Raw genomic sequence first — 17250 nt, 5'->3', positions numbered from 1 at the left:
TGGGGGGCCTGGGCCGCCGCTGTCCTCCTGTGTGCCTGCAGCGGCGCATCTCTCTGGTCGGGTCCTCACTTCACTCTTCCCAGACTTCAAAAATACAATTCGTGTGTTCCTGAGACAGTGTGGCATCTGTGGTCCAAGCTGGACCACAAATGACAAAAGGTGTCATTTTCCCCCAGAGGGTTGAGAGTTTCTCAGCTAGGGCGAGGAGGATCATGACGATGGTCATTTACTGAGTGCTGCTTTATGCTCAGTGTTTCCTTCACACCACACAGCACCGCTACACGACGATGTGGCAAGGGCGGTCCTCTTCTCCTCCTGTGCCAGAGGAGGAGCTCGAGGCTCGGAACAGACTAGCACTTCCCCAAGGTCACACAGCCGGTCAGTGGGGTTCCAACCCACTCTACTGGAACCCCTGCTTTTCCTCCCCTCTTTCCCAGCCTCAGCCTTAGGTGATTGATTCGGTTAAATGATCGGGGGGAGGGAAATGGAAGTAACATTTACTGAGTGCTTACGTCATGCTAGGCAAATTACACATATTGTCCCAATTAATCCTCACCATCGGAATTGGCTCATCGGAGGGAAGAGTGATCGCTCCCATTTTATAGATGAAGAAACTGAGGCCACAGAGAGTTTTAAGTGACTTACTCAGGATCACCCTGCTAGCAAGCATCAGAGCCAGAATTCAGACCCAGCTTGATTCTCCAACACTAGATGTTTTCCCACGTAACCACAGACATTAATGAGAGACATCTGCCATCCATGCAGGTGTAAAGTGTAGTTTCATACAGAACCTAAGATGTTGTCACTCACCCACTATTCAGCTGATAGGCACTTTCTGCTTAAAAATTTTATCCCAGTAAAAAAAGAAAAGAAAGCTTATACAGGGTTTTATAATTTCCAGGGCTCTTCCATAATTATTCAATGTAGTCCTTATAATAATCCTGTGAAGGTAGGTGTTATAAAGCCCATTTTACAAGAGAAATAAACTGAGCTTAGAGAGGCCAAGTGCATGCCCAGGGTGAATGCCCAGCAGACCAGGAGTTCAGCCACCAAAGCCAGTGCCCTTCCCACATTCGCACGAGCCTGGGTCTTGTTCGGTGTGGCCTAAAGAGGGAGGAATTTAGACACTTTTAATGGAGGAAGAGATGGGAGGGGCGGGGGAAGAGCCTTGCAGCAGTGGAGCCCAGCATCGAGGACCCTTCATTAAAGGTGGTGGCATCTCCTCACCCCCAGGAGCAGGCCGGAAGTTGCGATGGTCAGGGAACTACAAAAGTAGCAGCTTTCACACTGACTCCTACATGGGAGGAGCTGGTGATTCCAGGGCAGATAAGAATGACTTTACAAGATGAAAACGATCAGTGAGGGCGCGCGGGTCTGGAGGGGAGCAGAGTTGGCATTTTTTGGCCCTGCAAATAGCTGCCCATCTGCTCTCTGTCAGAATATGTTAGGAGTGCATCTGGATTGCTGCCCCTGAGTCTCAGCTCCAGGCTGGTCATGTGGTTGTCTCCACGACAACTCAGGAGCCGTGTAAACTGCTGCGCTTTGAGCCAGATGCTGCTCTGCACATGTGGTCTAATTAGACGGCGCTCTGGCCTCCGCTTTCCTCCCTGCGCACACCCCACATTCTCTCTTTTCCCTCCCTCCCTCCCGCTCACCCTCATCCTCACACCCTCAGTCAGTCTGTCTTGCTCTCCACCCTATTGGCCTCTTTCTCACAAGTGTTCCTGTTGCCTCCTATGCAGTGAACAGTTTATTCAGCAGCAGCAGAGTGCCTGCCCAGACCCAGGCACTGTGCTAGAACTGGAGGTGCAGAGATAAATAGGCCACTGCCCAGACTCTCAAGGAGATGCCATCCAGTGAGGGTGCAGCCGGGCAGTGCAGTCAGTGCCAATCAGTGCCACAATGGGATGCGCGCAGGAGCTGGGGAACCCAGAGCAGGGGCGCCTAACCCAGCCCAAGGCAGGGGGAAGGCTGGGGGAGCATCTCCGGGCAGCTGTCCCCACATGTATCCTTGACATCCTGAGAAAGTATGGGTGGCAAGACTCCCTGGCAGAGGCCACAGTATGGGCAAAGGCAGGAGACTTACAGGCCCATCTGGAGGACTGTTTAACTGGCCCCGAGTTGTGGGAACGCCAGTGTCTGGGGAAGTGAGGAGCTGTGGTTGGCGAGATGCGCAGGGTCACGCCTCGGAGGGCTTCTCTCCAAATCCACGCTCCACTTGGATCTGTAGGCTTGGAGCCCGGGGAAGGGAGTGACATGGTGGCTGCTGGAGCAGCCTGGCCTGTGGGAGTGGGCTCAAGGATGGGGCTCTTGGTAAATGCACCCTCTTCAGTAAGTGTCCCTGTGAGTGAGGCTCACCCCTTGGACACAGAGGCTCCATCCAGGGCTGGCTGGGTGACTTGGGGGCAGGCTGCCAGCATGTGCTGGGAAATTGCTTTTCCCATCTATCTCAGCGGTTCTGTATTGTAAGCATCCAGCGTCCACCACTTCTCAGATCTTTGGCTCTCGGGGAAGATGCCCCCAAATAAGAAAGGCTAGAATCAGCATCTCTCTCATTCACCCATCCGTGATGTGCTCCTCGAAGTCCAGGGACACCAGCTCCTCGCTGTGCCTTGCCCTGGGCCCACTCATCCGCACACGCTGCCTCTGCTTTCCCATCTAGCGAGCGCCTGCACCTCCCGGAGCTTGGCTTTTGTATTTCCTCTTCCCGCGTGGACTTCCTTGGGAGCCACCCCATCTGACAGTCTCCCTGGCTGTGCTCTGCCAGCACCCCAGTCACAGGTATTTGTTGAGTGACAGGTGCAGGAGGTCCCAACAAGATGCTACACTCAGCTTTCAAGGGACACCTGAAAGAGCTTTTAGGACAGTAACCTGCACTGAGCAGCCGGTGTGTGCCACTCAGTACCGGCCCCTTGCAAACACTGTGTCAGTTCGTACCTCTCGATCTGAAGTAGGTAACACCCCTGTTTCTCCTGTCTCTGAGTCACGGTCTTGGCTCCCCTGATGCAACACGTGTCCCGGGCAGGCAGTGCATATCACGTGCCCTGAACAGGGCTGCCGGAACTCAGTCCCTGAAAGAGGACTACTGTCGTTTGGGGTAGAAGACAGATACTCTTTTTAGCTTCTCTAGCAGTCAGTCCCTGAGCTAAGCACTTACCTGAATCCCGTTGACCCCCATGTCGCCTTGTGAGGTAGGAAGTGTCTCCCGCATTGTGTGACTGAAGAGACAGCCACAGAGGACGCCCCACATTCCAGACACAGTAAGTGCTGTCATCCCCACACCGGTTCATCCTCTGTTCCCAACTCTGCACCCAGGGCTGTTTATGGGGGTGCCTTTCTCTGGGAGGAGCTATGGGAGGCCTCCTAAAGACAGTCCTTTCTGCATCTAGAACCAGCCTGTGTTCGCAGTAGAAAGCACCTTCAAGATTTTCTAGCTCAGCACCTTCCCATTTTATAGATGAAGAAACTGAGGCCTAGACAAGGAAAAGGAATCAAGGCCAAGTCGGGTGTTTTGACTTGCCTCCTGGGCACCAAGCCTCATCCAGGCGCTGGAGATTGGCCCTGAACGAGTGACATGCAGGAAGAGGTGGTCACGCATAGGTGGATCAGTACGTGAGCAGGTTCATTCAGTGTGTGGACAGTGCTGCGGAGGGACCCCCAGGGGCCGTGTCTCTAAGGACTGGTGGGCAGTGTGTCTGTAGTGAGGTCTATCCATCTCCTCACTTAGAGGGTTGTGACTTTTCCTCTCTCCAGACTTACTTGTGCTTCCGGTTTTATCTCCATGTCCTCTGGCCTTGAGTCCCACACTCCCATTGCTGCAGCTGATGTTGTTGCTACTCCTGCTGCATGCTCCTCAGGCTGATTTACGTTTTCCCAGGCGTCCACCAGGCCCTCAAACCCCACCCTCTCTTTAATATGCTCTCTCGGATTATCTTCTCCTCACTCCCAGGAAGCTGCATTCCTCGTCCCTAGTCACATCCTTTCTTGGGACTTTAGAATACAACGGTCATTGTGTCAGAGCCCACAGTCTGGCTCTCAGTGATAGCGAGGCCAACAGGGGCAGCCAAGGTGGCTGCCTGGGGGGTGTTTGGTGTTGAGATCTCTGCGAGTTTGTGTGGTTTCCATCCTGGGGAGCGAGCTGTCGCTGTGCTGCAGCACAGGGTGGCCCCCAGCTTGCCTGTGTCGGCACCCCTGTGCCAGCCGCTGCCCCTTGGTGGCACTGAATGCTTACAGCATGAGGTAGGGCTCACTTTTCCAAGCATATCAGTGAGAAAACGGGGTTCCAATAGGTGAGATGGCTTCTGCAAGCGAGCGGTGGGGCCCAGCTCACACTCGTTTCTCCAAAGTCCACTCCCTTCATCACAGCCTTAGGATCCATCGCTTTGGATTGCTACAGCAGCCCTGGTGGCAGCCAATACTGCCACCTGTTTATCACATACTACCCATTTATCATTTTTCTTAATCAAGGAGAAAAAATCATTGTGTTGCATGAGCCTCAGGGCCAGGCAGATTCTGCTGCAAACTGGCTCTGACATTGACCAGCTCTGCAGCCTTGAGCAGGTGGACTTCACCTTTCTGAGCCTCAGTTTCTCTGTCTGTAAAATGGAGATGCTAACAACACCGGCCTCGGGGTTGCCCTGAAGACCGAGTGAGATAATGCATGTAAAACCACCTAGCACGGAGCCAGTGCTCAGTAAGCAGTAGCTGTTTTTAATCACTGCACCTGCGTTCCCTGTAGAGCCGACTCCCATCTGCATTTCTTATGGAAAGAAAATCTTAAGCTAGTATGCATGAAGGCCCACTTCATTGTCTCCTCGGCTTCCACAGGCCTCTCCGCTCATCTGCCATTCCTGCACTAATCAGAATTTCCTGACTTCTCCCCGTGTGTCTCGGTTAATGCAAAAGGAAGGGGCTGCTGGCACAGAGGAGCCCAGGCGTGGGCCGATGCGCCTGTGATTTGAATGTCTTTACTGTAATCTAGCAAGTGTGCGTGGGGTCTTCTGTCAATACCGGAGCAGCTGGCCAGAATGGGCAAATACTGTCAGCCGGCTGTCCCTGCCCCTGCAAATCGTCAGAGTAGCTTTTGTCAGGCACCCACGTTTCCCCTGACTTATGTCATCCGAACAGCAAGCCAGCTTCACAATAACACATTGATTCCTTGTTTAGGACTTATTATAGTGACAGGGGCCCAGGCTGGGAGCCTGTCCCTGGCGTGCCTGGGCTAGCACACAGACGGTTCCGAAGGCGGTCTTGGTCTTGGCATCCCAAAACATGGTGTGGTCCAGCCCAGCCAGGACCATCTGACTGTAGCTGTGCAGCAACCACCTTTCCAAGTCCACCCTGGCGCCCTCGAGTGTATGCGTACACCTCTGGGGCTGGGGAAGCTTGCTTGGACTTGGGGGTCGTTCAGACCCACCAGCTCTGGGACCTTACACAAAGCACTTCACCTGTGTGGGGCTCCTTTCCTCACCTACAAAGCAGGAGACGTGTATGAACATCAAGTTCTGGTGAGGGTTTGGTGAGCATGGGGTGCAGGCTGGGCCAAAGCAAGTGCTCAGCTGACCCAGTCCCTTCTCGCTAAACTCCTGCCGCTCCTGGCTGACCTGGAGTTGCTATAATCTAATCCTGCTGCCCCCACTCTGCCTTCCAGTAAGGGTCTGGCATTCTCTATGTCAGACACCACACTAAGCCTTTTCTGTGTTGGCTAGAATTTACCCTGGTTCCTTGGCAGCCATCGCCGCTGGCCCTGTGAGGAGCAGGCCTTCAGGCTCGGTTCTGGGAGTGGTGCTGAGGCCCAAGCGGGAGGCTCGGGGAGGTTTCCACGAGGCCAGTGGGGCAGTGTTGTCTGCCCCGGGGGGCTGCAGATGCACCCTTCATACTCAGGAGCAAGGTTCTTGGCTGTGCTGCCCTTTAGCCGAAGACTTGAGTGTTTCATTAGGAATTTGGAGGTATTTGAACACAATGCAACCAGGTTGAGACTGCTGGTGATAAATGGGGCCAGATTCCCTGGCTGCTTTATTCTATTTCCTTAAATTTTTAAAAAAATGAATATTGATTGGTGTAGGCACCACGCTAGTCACCTCTACCTACACCAGTGGTTCTCATACTTAACTACATTGGAATCATCTGGGGGTGTTTTAGAAACTACCTGGCACTGGGGACTTTAAAAGTGCCCCGTGGAGATTCCAGTGCATGGCCAAGGTCGAGCACTACCAACCACTCCATCTAGTTCATTCCCGTTTAGCTCCCAGCAGTTCTCTGAGATGGTAGTTCCCCACGTTACAGGATGTGAGAGGTGCAGTCGCTCGCACACAGGAGCAGTGGGACCGCAGCCCAGCTCTGTGTGACCCGCTGCCCCGTCTCTCTCTTCCTGAAGTGGCTCAGGTGACACACACTGCTCGCCAGCCACTGAGAGCGGGTCAGAGCCTGCCCTCCGGGAGCTGCCAGTTGGCTGGGCAGAGGTACTGATGTAGGGACATCGAGGAGGAACGACATACAGGGACATTGAAGGCATCAGGTAAGGTTTTCGCAAAGAGGAAGCATGGAAAAAGAAGCTGGAGGGGTGAGAGTGCGTGAAGAGGTTAAGGGGCGTCGACACTCTGGAAGGTCACAAAGAGCCTTGGGGGTCATGCTTAAGAGTTTAGAAACTCCACTTCCATCGATCCAGAAACTTGTCTGAAGCTGCTGTTTGCTGCCTAGTCAGACGGCAACCAACCAAGTGCCAGAGCCGCTCTCGCGTTTTCAACCTGCGAAGGGACAGGGAGAAAAGAAGTGCGAGACCTGTGCAGTCACGGGGCCCTGCGCTCCGTGTAATACTCTGCTGTTACATTTTGAAAGTCTTACAAGTTTACCTTTGAACCTGTATTTGGTGAATGAGGTCTGATGGGACCGTGAAGCTCGTGCATGCACAGAGGAGATGCGTGAAAATGCGCATCCTCCTCGGAGTTGTGTCATCTCAGTGTAGCTTCTCGATGCCCCGTGGCACAGAGTTCCCATGCACCCACAGTGAGAGGGAGGTCAGCAAGACCAGCATGCTTCCAGGGCAGACGTGCTGCTGTCTGAGGAGGTGGGGCACCGGCAGCCCCATGAGGCTCACTTTGCATGAGACCAGACTTGCTTTCACGCTGAAGGAAGACAGTGGTGTTCTAGGACACATGAATGACCACAGAAACCTGTCGTAGTTCCTATTCATGTTACTTCCTTGTACTAGCCAATCACTTACCGTGAAAATGATGACATGGACGGGAAGGAAAAGGTGGAGCAACCACGGTTCCTTGTCCTTTCTCCTCAGCGAGGCAAAGGTAGAATGTGTAAGTCAGGAACTGAAGTAACAGTAGTTAGGTTCATGCAGCATTCCCACTGTCTGGTAAGAACGAGTACACATGCATGCGTGCGTTACAAAATATGACTCCACATATGTTAGCATTTAAAACTGGCATTGCACAATATAAACTTGAACAGTAAGATTCATGCTAATAATTTAAAATTTTATTTTTCTTTACATAGAATGACATTAAATAGTAAATTTTTTAAACACCGTGATAGGTCTAGAAAGAGACATGAAAGGAAAAAAAGCTTTTGGTGTTTGAGTATGGCAATTTATACTTAACAGCCCTTTTTTCCTGCTTATTCGTTTTGCAGTGGTTCCCCAAATTATGTTGCCAGCCCTGGTAAAACCCAATCTCTGCCCTCAAGAAAATGGCTATTTGTGGAAAATATATGTGAAAGATCTATTTGTGGTAATCTGTCTAATCTTCCAAGCAATTCTGTGAGGCGGGCCAGCACTGACTAATTGTCACAGACGAGGGGAGACAAGGCACCTGAGGGTCACAGAACTAGTGCGGTCACGTGTAGTCGGAGGCCAGGGCCAGTGCTGGTCTTTTGACACCAAGACTTGTTCTCTCTCCACCGTGTTGTGTACCTTAAATGCATCAAACTTTTAAAAAAAATGTTTTAAGTTTCTTAAAGATGCCCTTACCAAATATAACAGAGGCAGCCCTCTGCCCTGCCAGGTGGCACGCTGTGCGGTACTGTCCCCTGAATTAGGCAGGGTTCCTTGGTAGCAGGAGCTTTTCTTTTTGACTTATAGAAAAATTTCATTTTAAAAAAATTTTTTATTTATTGATTTGAGAGCAAAAGAGAAACATTGAACTGTTATTCCACTTATCTGTGAATTCACTGGTTGCCTCTTGTGTGTGCCCTGACCAGAGATTGAACCCACAACCTTGGCGTATCGGGATGATGTGCCAACGAACTCAGCTACCTGGCCAGGGAAAAAGTGTCAGATTCTTACAAAATAAATGAACTGCCATGTACCCATTGCTCAGCTTTCACGATTTTAAGCTTTCTGTCATTCTTTTATTTTTTTAGATTTAAAGAAAAAATTAACGATGGAACAATATACATAACATAAAATTTGCTGCTTCAACCATTTCTAAGTGTACAGCTCAGTGGCACTGAGTCCATTTGCATTGCGGTGCAGTTGTCATCACACCCATCTCCAGAGCTGCCGTCGTCTTGCAAAACTGAGACCCTGTGCCCATGAAACAGCAGCTCCCCGTTCTCCCTCCCTCCAGCCCCTGGCGGCCACCATCCTCTCTATCAGTTTGACTCCTCTCGCTCTAGTGGAATCAGACAGTGTTTGTCCTTTTGTGGCTGGCTTATTACACTTAGCGTGATGTCTTAAGGTTCGTCTATATTGTGGTATGTGCTGAAAAATATTTCATTGTATGTGTAGTTTGTTTATCCATTCACGTGTGGACACTTGGGTTGCCTCCCCCTTTTGGCTGTTGTGAGTAATGCTGCCATGAAGATAACACTGTGCCATTCTTGTACCATCCATACCTTCATCCACTCGCCACCTCTCACTGGATTGTTAGTATCACTCAGAGAAGTGAGGGTACTGCCGGGCAGCCGGGCAGTGTAGTCAGTGGCAGTCAGTGCTGTAGTGGGATGTGCGCAGGGGTCGGGGGACCCAGAGCAGGGGCGCCTAAGCCAGCCCAAGGGGGGTGGTGCTAGGGGAGCGGCCCCGGGCAGCAGTCCCCACGTGTATCCTTGACGTCCTGAGAAAGCAGGGGTGGCAGGACTCCCTGGCAGAGGGCACAGCACAGGCACGTAGCAGGTGTTTGCTAAATGTTCAGTGGATGAATCTTCCAAAGTTAGCTTTCTTTTTTAAGCAAGGTCCATAAAGAGAGGACACTTTTTTCCCCTTAGATTCAGTGTGCACATAAAATGTCGACAAAAATTAAATTTGTGGAGGAAAATAAGAATTGAATAGTTTAAGTGTGGATCAGCGATCAAGGAAAGTTGCTGCTGAAGAATCTGATGGGAGATTTTATTTTTTATGCCAGTACGCACAGTGCTATGAGTAAAATCCATTTATTTCTGGAAATACAAATAAAAAATAAAAATAAACACTTTGGAATCATCAACTTTAACTTCACCTGTTAATAAAGATTGACTCATTCATAATGGAATTTTCCATTGATTCCATATGTCAAGAAGATAATCCAAGAGTAAATCTTGTCTTTTTGTAACAAAGTCCTCGACAGGGTTAAGCAGCTGTGTTTAACTGTCCTCGGGGTCGGGGATAGAACACTCTCCTAATGCGATCTAAGCGTGAATGCTCACGTCCTGGCTTCCCTGAATTAATGTCACCATCAGCCGGGGGCCCCGCTCCTAGAGGGTCACCTAAGAAGACAATTGGTTTAATCAGCCTAACAGGAGAACTGAATCAGCACTTCTTACAAAGGAGGGAATTAACAAGACACCTTGCCTTACTCCTCTCCACTGCGGAGAGTGGAGTGGGGCGGCCACTTCAGTGGCAGGAAAGGCTGGACATGCCGGCGTACGTGGCGTTGGCATCCTGGAGTCGGTCCTGTAGCAGAAAGATCCTTCATACGGGCTCGCCTACTCCCGGGGGCTGTTCGTCTCTGAGTGAGTGGCTGGTGTTCTGAGTGCCCTGCAGGAGAACCTGAGGGGTTCCACTTTCCAAAAGATCTCTCATGCTCTCCAGCGGGTATTTGAGGGCAAACAGAACCAAGGTCCGAGAAATCCGAGTCTACCTTGGGCTGTGTGCATGATGGTGGCAGCCAGGCTTTGGAGGCCACTAGGGTACAAAAATCCCAGTTCTGCCACTAGGGGTTATGTGACCTTGGCAGGCTACTGTGCCTCAGTTACTCTGTAAAGATTAGGTGAAAGTTACTTGCTGTCATGTTTTTAGAAGGTGAGTAGCTCCAGAGAAATGAGGCCTCTTTGCCTGCCGCCATACAGACCTTATCCAGGACCCCGTGAGACAGTGTCACTGCCTTTCAGCAGGATTGGGACAGAACAATGCCCGGAATGGGTGGGATTTGCTCACCTGACTCCTATTTACCCTTCTGGGCACTGCTGTCCTGTGCCCACTTGTCACAGTCCCCAACCTGCTACTCTGGGAGGACCAGCCTTTCCCTCTTCTGACTCCTGTGGACGTGTTGCTGCCCACCCATCCCAGCCGCACTGCACCGAGTGCTAGTATCTGTCTCCATGTCAACCGACCCTGCTGACACCGTTCTTCAAGCTCCTTGCAGAGAAGTCTCCATTGTCACACTTCCCCCGAGCCTTGCATCATACCCCTGTCCCCTTGTCCCCTTGTCTGTTTTGATGACACAGAGGTCTGACCCTGTAAGAAGACAACAGGCCCAAAACGTCCATGTCTCCCTGAAGATGAGATTCTTTCTGCTCTCCTGCAGCTAAACCCTGCCTCAGGCTACCCTCACCTCCAAATCTGGTTGCAAACTCTCTTAAATTCATTGGTTCCTCAGCAGACTTCTTCACAGCAGTGCTTGCTCAAAGCTCCGGGAGCGAATGCTAACAACTGAATGAGTGTTTCCTCGGAGCAGCTCTAAATTCCCCGGACACAAGTGTCACTCACCTGGCATTGTGCTCGGAGAACTCCTTTCCCGTCAGACAAGTGGTGTCTCAGCACCACCAGGACCACAGGGCTCCTGTGGCGGGAACCAGAATCAAGTGCATTCTGCAGTCCTCTAACCCACATCCCTGGGGGCTGGGCTCTGCACTGTTCCCAGGGACTGTAGAGATGAGCCCAGCAGGACCTGTGCCCTCTCAAGCTCCGGATCACAGGGGACACCTGTGCACATCACCCAGCACCCAGGGCTGCATAAGGCACTGTGGGAGCATCAAGCAGGCATGAATGGCTGTAGCAAAAGATCTGTGCCTCCGAGAAGGACATGCAGATAGAAGGAATAGAACTAGCGAAAGCAAGAAAGAAAGTGGTAAAGAATATGACATGTGATTCAGAAGTGCATTTGGGGCATAAGGTACATGGAAAAGCAGCGGAAAAGGACACAGGACTCTGGAAAACAAAGCAAGGGTCCACTTAGGACAGGTTTGTTTGCTCAGCCAAAGACCTAGGACTTTTTCTTCCTCTCCCACCCAGGACCCCATATATGTGACACACAGGTGTCTGGGCGTATAGTGTTGAGCAAAACAGGTACCATTCCTGCCCACATGAAGCATATAATCTAGTGGAAGAAGCAAACAGTAATTGAGTAGTCAAATATAATCTTTTCAACAAAATTCTTGAGTAGAACAGTGACATGCTGCAGTTGGCATTTTGGAAATCACTTCTGCCTGAAGAGTCAGAGGTCCTGGGAGGAATGAAATGGAAAAGGGGCACAGGGTTAAAGCCCCACACCGCAGGCAGAGTCAGGGCACAGAGAGCAGGGACAGAGCAGAGACACTTCACTGGTAAAATGGGAAGGGCTGGGGAGTCTCATGGGTCTGCTGTGGGCAGCAGTGGATGATGATAAGAAAGAAGGAGCCCTGGCTGGGTAGCTCAGCTGGTTAGAGCATCGTCCCACTACACCAAGGTCATGGGTTTGACCCTTGGCCAGGGCACATACAAGCACCAACCAGTGAATGCAGAAACAGGTGGAACAACAAATCAGTGTCTCTCTGTCTCTCTCACCAATTAAAAGAAAAATTAAAAAGTAAAACAGATGTGGGGTGTACTCACATGGAGAGGTTAGGCCATTCTGAGTTTGAAGTGCCAGTAGGCCGTCCCGGGGTGGGGGGTGACATGGGTTTGGAGCTCACAAAAGATGTCTGAGCTGACGGGACTTGTTAGGAGTCATTCAGTGTTGAGTGGCACTGTGCACATGGAGATCACCTGGAGACCTAGTTGTCCTGCTCTGGTCCCAAGGGTGAGGAGCCAGGCTTCAGGCCATGGGAATGGCATTCTGCTGGGCTTCTGTTGGTTATCACCAGCTGATCTCTAGCAAGGACGGTGTAAAGTCATGCCAGCTAATAAATGGCCTGAAAACTCTGTCTCTTCTCTCGGGAACTGGTGCTTTTTTCCACTCTTAGACAATGTAAAGTGGCATTGGAACTCTGTCTTTTCCTTAAGGAATTGGTATACTTTTTTCCCTCAGAGACGATATAAAATCTGCATTTTTCCCTTCTTCCTTCAACAAGCAGGAAGCTCAGAGCTAATTTTGTAACAATTTTAGAACTCATATAGACCCTGCATATCTAGGTACTCTTTTCCCAAATAATGACATTGTCTATATTTATATCTATTCCAGCTCTGCTTTTTTTCTTTGTTCTGTGTGTTCGTGTAAGCTGCCTTGTATCCTTTATAAAATTGGGGGTATAGCAGTATAAAAATAATTATTCCCCCTCACCCTCACGTTTTTGGGTCATCTTGCTGCCCTTGTTCAATAAGTCTGCCCAGTTGCTGGGCTAATATTGGCTAAATTTAAGCAGGAGGAACTCTTGGAATTTACAGCAGCTAGACAGTAAATTTAACACTTATGTAACTCATTAAAACAGGATAAAAGTGGAGCTTCAAACATCTCTATTTGCTACCAAGTCTGCAAAGCGAGGGGTACCTTTAATTCAGTTCAAGATATAAAAGTCTGATCTTTCAGAATTAAGAATACACCATTAAAATTAAAGACTTGTCTGTGCAGATGAGCACTCCGATGCCTTCAAAGAAGGATGGAGGTGTTGACTACACGATGGCATGTTTTTGAAGCTTAGGGTGTCATTTTTTTGACTCATAAAATGCAGTTTGGTAAAAGCGAACTTCTTTTGAGCATAAGCAGAAGATTGACTGGATGGTAAATTTTATTTTTGATCATCCCTGCTTTTTGTATAAATAATTCTTCTAAAATTCTCATTTGCTATTGGTTAAGATCACTGGGTAAATGGTTTTCAAATCGTGTTCTACAGCTGGTGCCTTAGGGATTGCTAAGGCGCAGGGAGTCGGGGGGAGGGGGAGGGGAGACCAAGCAGGGAGAGCCCAGCCGCCACCCACGGCACCCACCAGGGCAGCTGGCATTTCGTATGGCAGGTCTCCTTCTGCTCCAGGTGCTATCTGAAGAGAGGTGCTCCCACTGGAGGGCCCATCCACTGACTTGCTGTTGGGATATGGAAGGGGGTGGGGGTAGCGTCCAGCCTTTGGTTCCCGCTCTGCCTCCTACCAGCCCTGACTTTGAGGAATGACTTACTCTCTGACACAGCTTCCTCACCCAGAGACTAGAATGCCATCAACGATAATAGCCACTTCACCAGGTAGAGGAGGATCTAATTAATCTAATTAGCTGATGTAGAAGTACCGCCTAGTCGAGTTTAAGAACTGACCCCTTGTACTCCGTGCCTCTAACCATCCTCTCGCCTTCTCCCTTTCTTTCCCAGGGGGAGCCAATCACCTTCTGTGAGGAAGCTTTCGTGTCCCACTATCGCTCTGGAGCCATGAGGCAGTTCCTGCAGAATGCCACACAGCTGCAGCTCTTCAAACAGGTGCCCAGCCTCCCTAGCGTGGCCGGCGTCGGGATCCCCGACGGGGCTTTCTGCCACTGGCCTCACTGAGCACGGAGGCTGCAGGCAGGGGACTGGGTGGGGAGGGGACTGGGTGCTCGGCACCCAGGCAGACCCTTGTGGATATGCCGTGTGGTTTTATAGGTTGCCGTTACCCTGCAGCCCAATTTCAGAAACTCACAGTTCCCAGGGCCCTTTCCTGTCTGGGCAAACATGGTGGTTCTTTGGTCACATGTGGAGGTGCCAGCTGAACGGTGTTCCGTCATGTTTGTTTGTGCACACTGTTATGTTTCTGTTCTTTCTCTCCGTAGTTTATTGATGGTAGATTAGACCTTCTCAATTCTGGCGAAGGTTTCAGTGATGTTTTTGAAGAGGAGATCAACATGGGCGAGTATGCTGGTGAGAAGCGTTTCATTTTCCTTTCTGAAATGCTGGGGGCTGTTGTGTGGGATCAGGGTGTGTTTGGCAAGGAGCGGCAGTGACTGCTTGTTTCCTTCACGGGGGTTACGGAGAAAGTGATTTCAACCCTGGCCCTGCAGTGTTTGAGGAATTCCTCTTCATTTTCTACGGAGGTGCACGTTGGCCCATCTGGAATCCTCTGTGCTGGCGTCAGGTGCGTCCCCAGGATGGGGGAGTCTAGTTCAAAACACAGCAGCGGGCTTGGTGCAGTGGAAAGCCCACAGGCGTCAGGTCAGGACACGAACCCGGTCCAGCCACTTCAGCTCTTTCAGCTGAAGCGTTTCTATCTGTGCGCTGAGAGCACAGAGCCCGCCTCACAGGGTTCCTGTTACCATTAAATCAGAGCCCACGGGGAGGGGTTTGTGCAGTCAGTCCCCCGCCCGGGGCAGACCCTGGCACAGGTTCGCTGCTCAGCAAATGTGCCCTTAGAACCTGAAAAGCAATGCAGAGTGCCCGGTCTCTACACGCCTTCAGAACTCAAGGGATCATCCTCTCACGCTCCGGAGGAGGCATCTGAGGGCCAGAGAGGTATCTCCAAGCCTCAGTCTTCGAGAGCAAAGTAAAAACTAAGAGCAAGATAATAATAATCATACTGCTGGCCTCCTCTTATGGCTGGGCATGTGTCTGGGGTGGACTGTGCTGATGACCCAGCTGGCCACCCATACACTCACAGAGCCAGGCAAAGTGTCTCCTGCAAAGCCTCTTTCGCAGGCCCATCTGGCCCGTGCTGCAGGGAGGGCATCATCAGTGAAACCAGCGCGCGGTCCCGCGGGCACCTTGGATCCTCGGCGAGCACTTTCCCAGCTCCTGCTATGTCCGGAGCCCTGTAGGGTAGGAAATGGAGGACCCAGTTCTGCCCTCGGGGAGCGTTTAGACTGGTAGGGGAAAGAGTTGCATAATTAAAGACAAAGGCACATAAAATCAGTGCAGGAAAAGGAGCGGAACCAGGTTTTTGTGCAATTAGAATGGAGCTCTGAGTTCTTACTGTGTAATGGGAGAGCTTCACATATGAGGCAGGTCTGAGTAGTTCTGACAGCTGAATATTTGATCCGAGAAGATGGACTTTGCATGTTGCTAAACTAAATCAAGTCATTCAGAATGTCTAGAAAAGCTGTTTACTGATAAGACCTCCTTATCCCACCAGATACAATGAAAGAATTCCCCAATAGCACCTCCTTTTTCTTTCCGGGTCACTACTCAGGGGCGTTGAATGCTGAAAGTGTGTCCAGCTGTGTGTGTCCCCTGTTTCCTGCCCTGGGGTGGCTCACAGGGCTCCAGAGAAAACGGGCTTCTGAATGAGTGTTCCCTGTTATAGAGGGCTGTTCGGACGGAGGAAGCTTATGGTGGAAATGACATCTGAGCTGGTGGTCGTATGAACTGAGCGGGGAGAGCAGGGAACAGAGTAGGGAATAGTGGCCAGGCAAGGGGAAGAGCATTTATGAGGAATGGAGGACCACGAGGGTGCATAGTCAGAGAGCCCCGGGCAGTTCCTCGAGGCTGGAACAGAAGGTCCTATAGGACGGTAGCACAGGACAGAGTGGCAGAGGGCGGGCGGTGCCGAGAATAGGCACAGAGCTCAGGCATCTGCCCCTCTCCAGTATGCAATGAGGAAGACTGTGGTTTGTACTCCGGGCACTCGTGATAACAGATCCCTGTTTGGGAAAGAAAACCTGTGGCGGCAACTGGCTGCTGCCTCCTTCAGGGCTGGGGGCATGGGAGCCTCCGTGTTCTCCGGGTTTTGAAGGCCTGCGTGCTAAAAGCAACTGGGGAAGCCCTGAGCACACACACTGCTTTGAATGACAGCTTCTCTGCCTCCTTTCCCCCCAGGCAGCGACAAACTGTACCACCAGTGGCTCTCCACAGTCCGGGTAAGTGTGCACCCTCTCCGAGCCACCTGGGCCCCTCCTGAGCCTCCTGGCAGCCCTGCGTTTCCCGGCCACCCACAGGGCTGTCATCCAGCCTGGGGCACTCCTTTCTGTCAGCTGAAGACAGCTTTTGTTTGTAAAGCCAGGTGGAGACTGGCAGGGTGAGACTGTCCAAAGCCGTCTCTCAGCGAGGGTGAGGAGCGCCAGGAGAAGCTTCCTCATCCCAGGACAGTGGCCAAGGCGTGTCAGATGGGTGTCATCATCTTAGAACATTTCTGCGTGTCTGTTTCCAGGGCCAGTGCAATTGGGAAATTTTCATGGGAAAACCAAAAATATGTCCCTCTTGCTGCTCTGCAGTGTTTTTCACAGCCAAGGCTCCCGGGACGACGGAGGACTCGTCACCGGGAGACGTTTCCCTCCCCTCACCGTTGTTGTGAACAGTCTCTCGTTGTGTTAGAAGCCAGGTGCTCAGGGCTCCAGGAGCCACGAAAGAGTTCAGATTCTTACCCTTCTCTCTCACACAGCTTTATCAGTGAGTGGGCACTGAAGGCGTGTGTGCCTGGCGCCGTACCGGAGCCGGGGGACAGTGGGGCACAGACACAGGGCCTGCTCCTGGGGAGCCCCCCAGCTTGTTCGGGAGGCAGGCACGTAAACAGGCAACTGCAGCATAATGTGATGAGTGTTCTCCCCCTGCTGCGGGCCAAGCGCGCTGCTGCCAAGGCGGGGTCCCTTGGAAGTGGCTGCAGTTGGCCAAGAGAAAGCAATTCCTCGGTGAAAGGCTTCTTTTGTTCTCCTGGTATGGCCAAACAGGGCACTTGGCAAATCATAGACAAGCAATAAGGACTTGTTGATTGATTGATAAAGAGAGTTTACTATTCCAAAGGACCATTGAAATTGAATACTGAGTAATTCTGGAAAGCAGCACGGAATAAATGAGGAGGTGAAAATTTCATATTGTCCTGCAACATAGAATGCTTTCTAGGTTAAGCTGTAATGTTTTTAATTAAAACTCAAGATTTCTAATATGGACAGTCACCAAAAGTTTTACTAGAAGTTAATCCCAATAACTACATTATTATATCTCATTCTTTCATATATCCACTGG

The 17250-nt window shown here is 51.0% G+C and overlaps 1 protein-coding gene across 8 annotated transcripts in view; it reads left to right on the top strand.

Moving 5' to 3' along the window:
• DENND1A (DENN domain containing 1A) overlaps positions 1-17250 on the top strand; it is a 490983-nt gene that overhangs the window by 413275 nt on the left and 60458 nt on the right. For all 8 annotated transcript variants that reach the window (XM_036022196.1, XM_028530073.2, XM_036022199.1 and 5 more), the window contains 3 exons: positions 13699-13803; positions 14133-14220; positions 16108-16148. In XM_036022196.1, coding sequence (XP_035878089.1) covers positions 13699-13803; positions 14133-14220; positions 16108-16148 — 234 coding nt within the window. The remainder of the gene's footprint in view (positions 1-13698; positions 13804-14132; positions 14221-16107; positions 16149-17250) is intronic.

The sequence above is a fragment of the Phyllostomus discolor genome, chromosome 3 (assembly GCF_004126475.2).
Source record: "Phyllostomus discolor isolate MPI-MPIP mPhyDis1 chromosome 3, mPhyDis1.pri.v3, whole genome shotgun sequence".
NCBI lineage: Eukaryota > Metazoa > Chordata > Mammalia > Chiroptera > Phyllostomidae > Phyllostomus > Phyllostomus discolor.
This window is presented reverse-complemented; position numbering and strand designations above follow the sequence as displayed.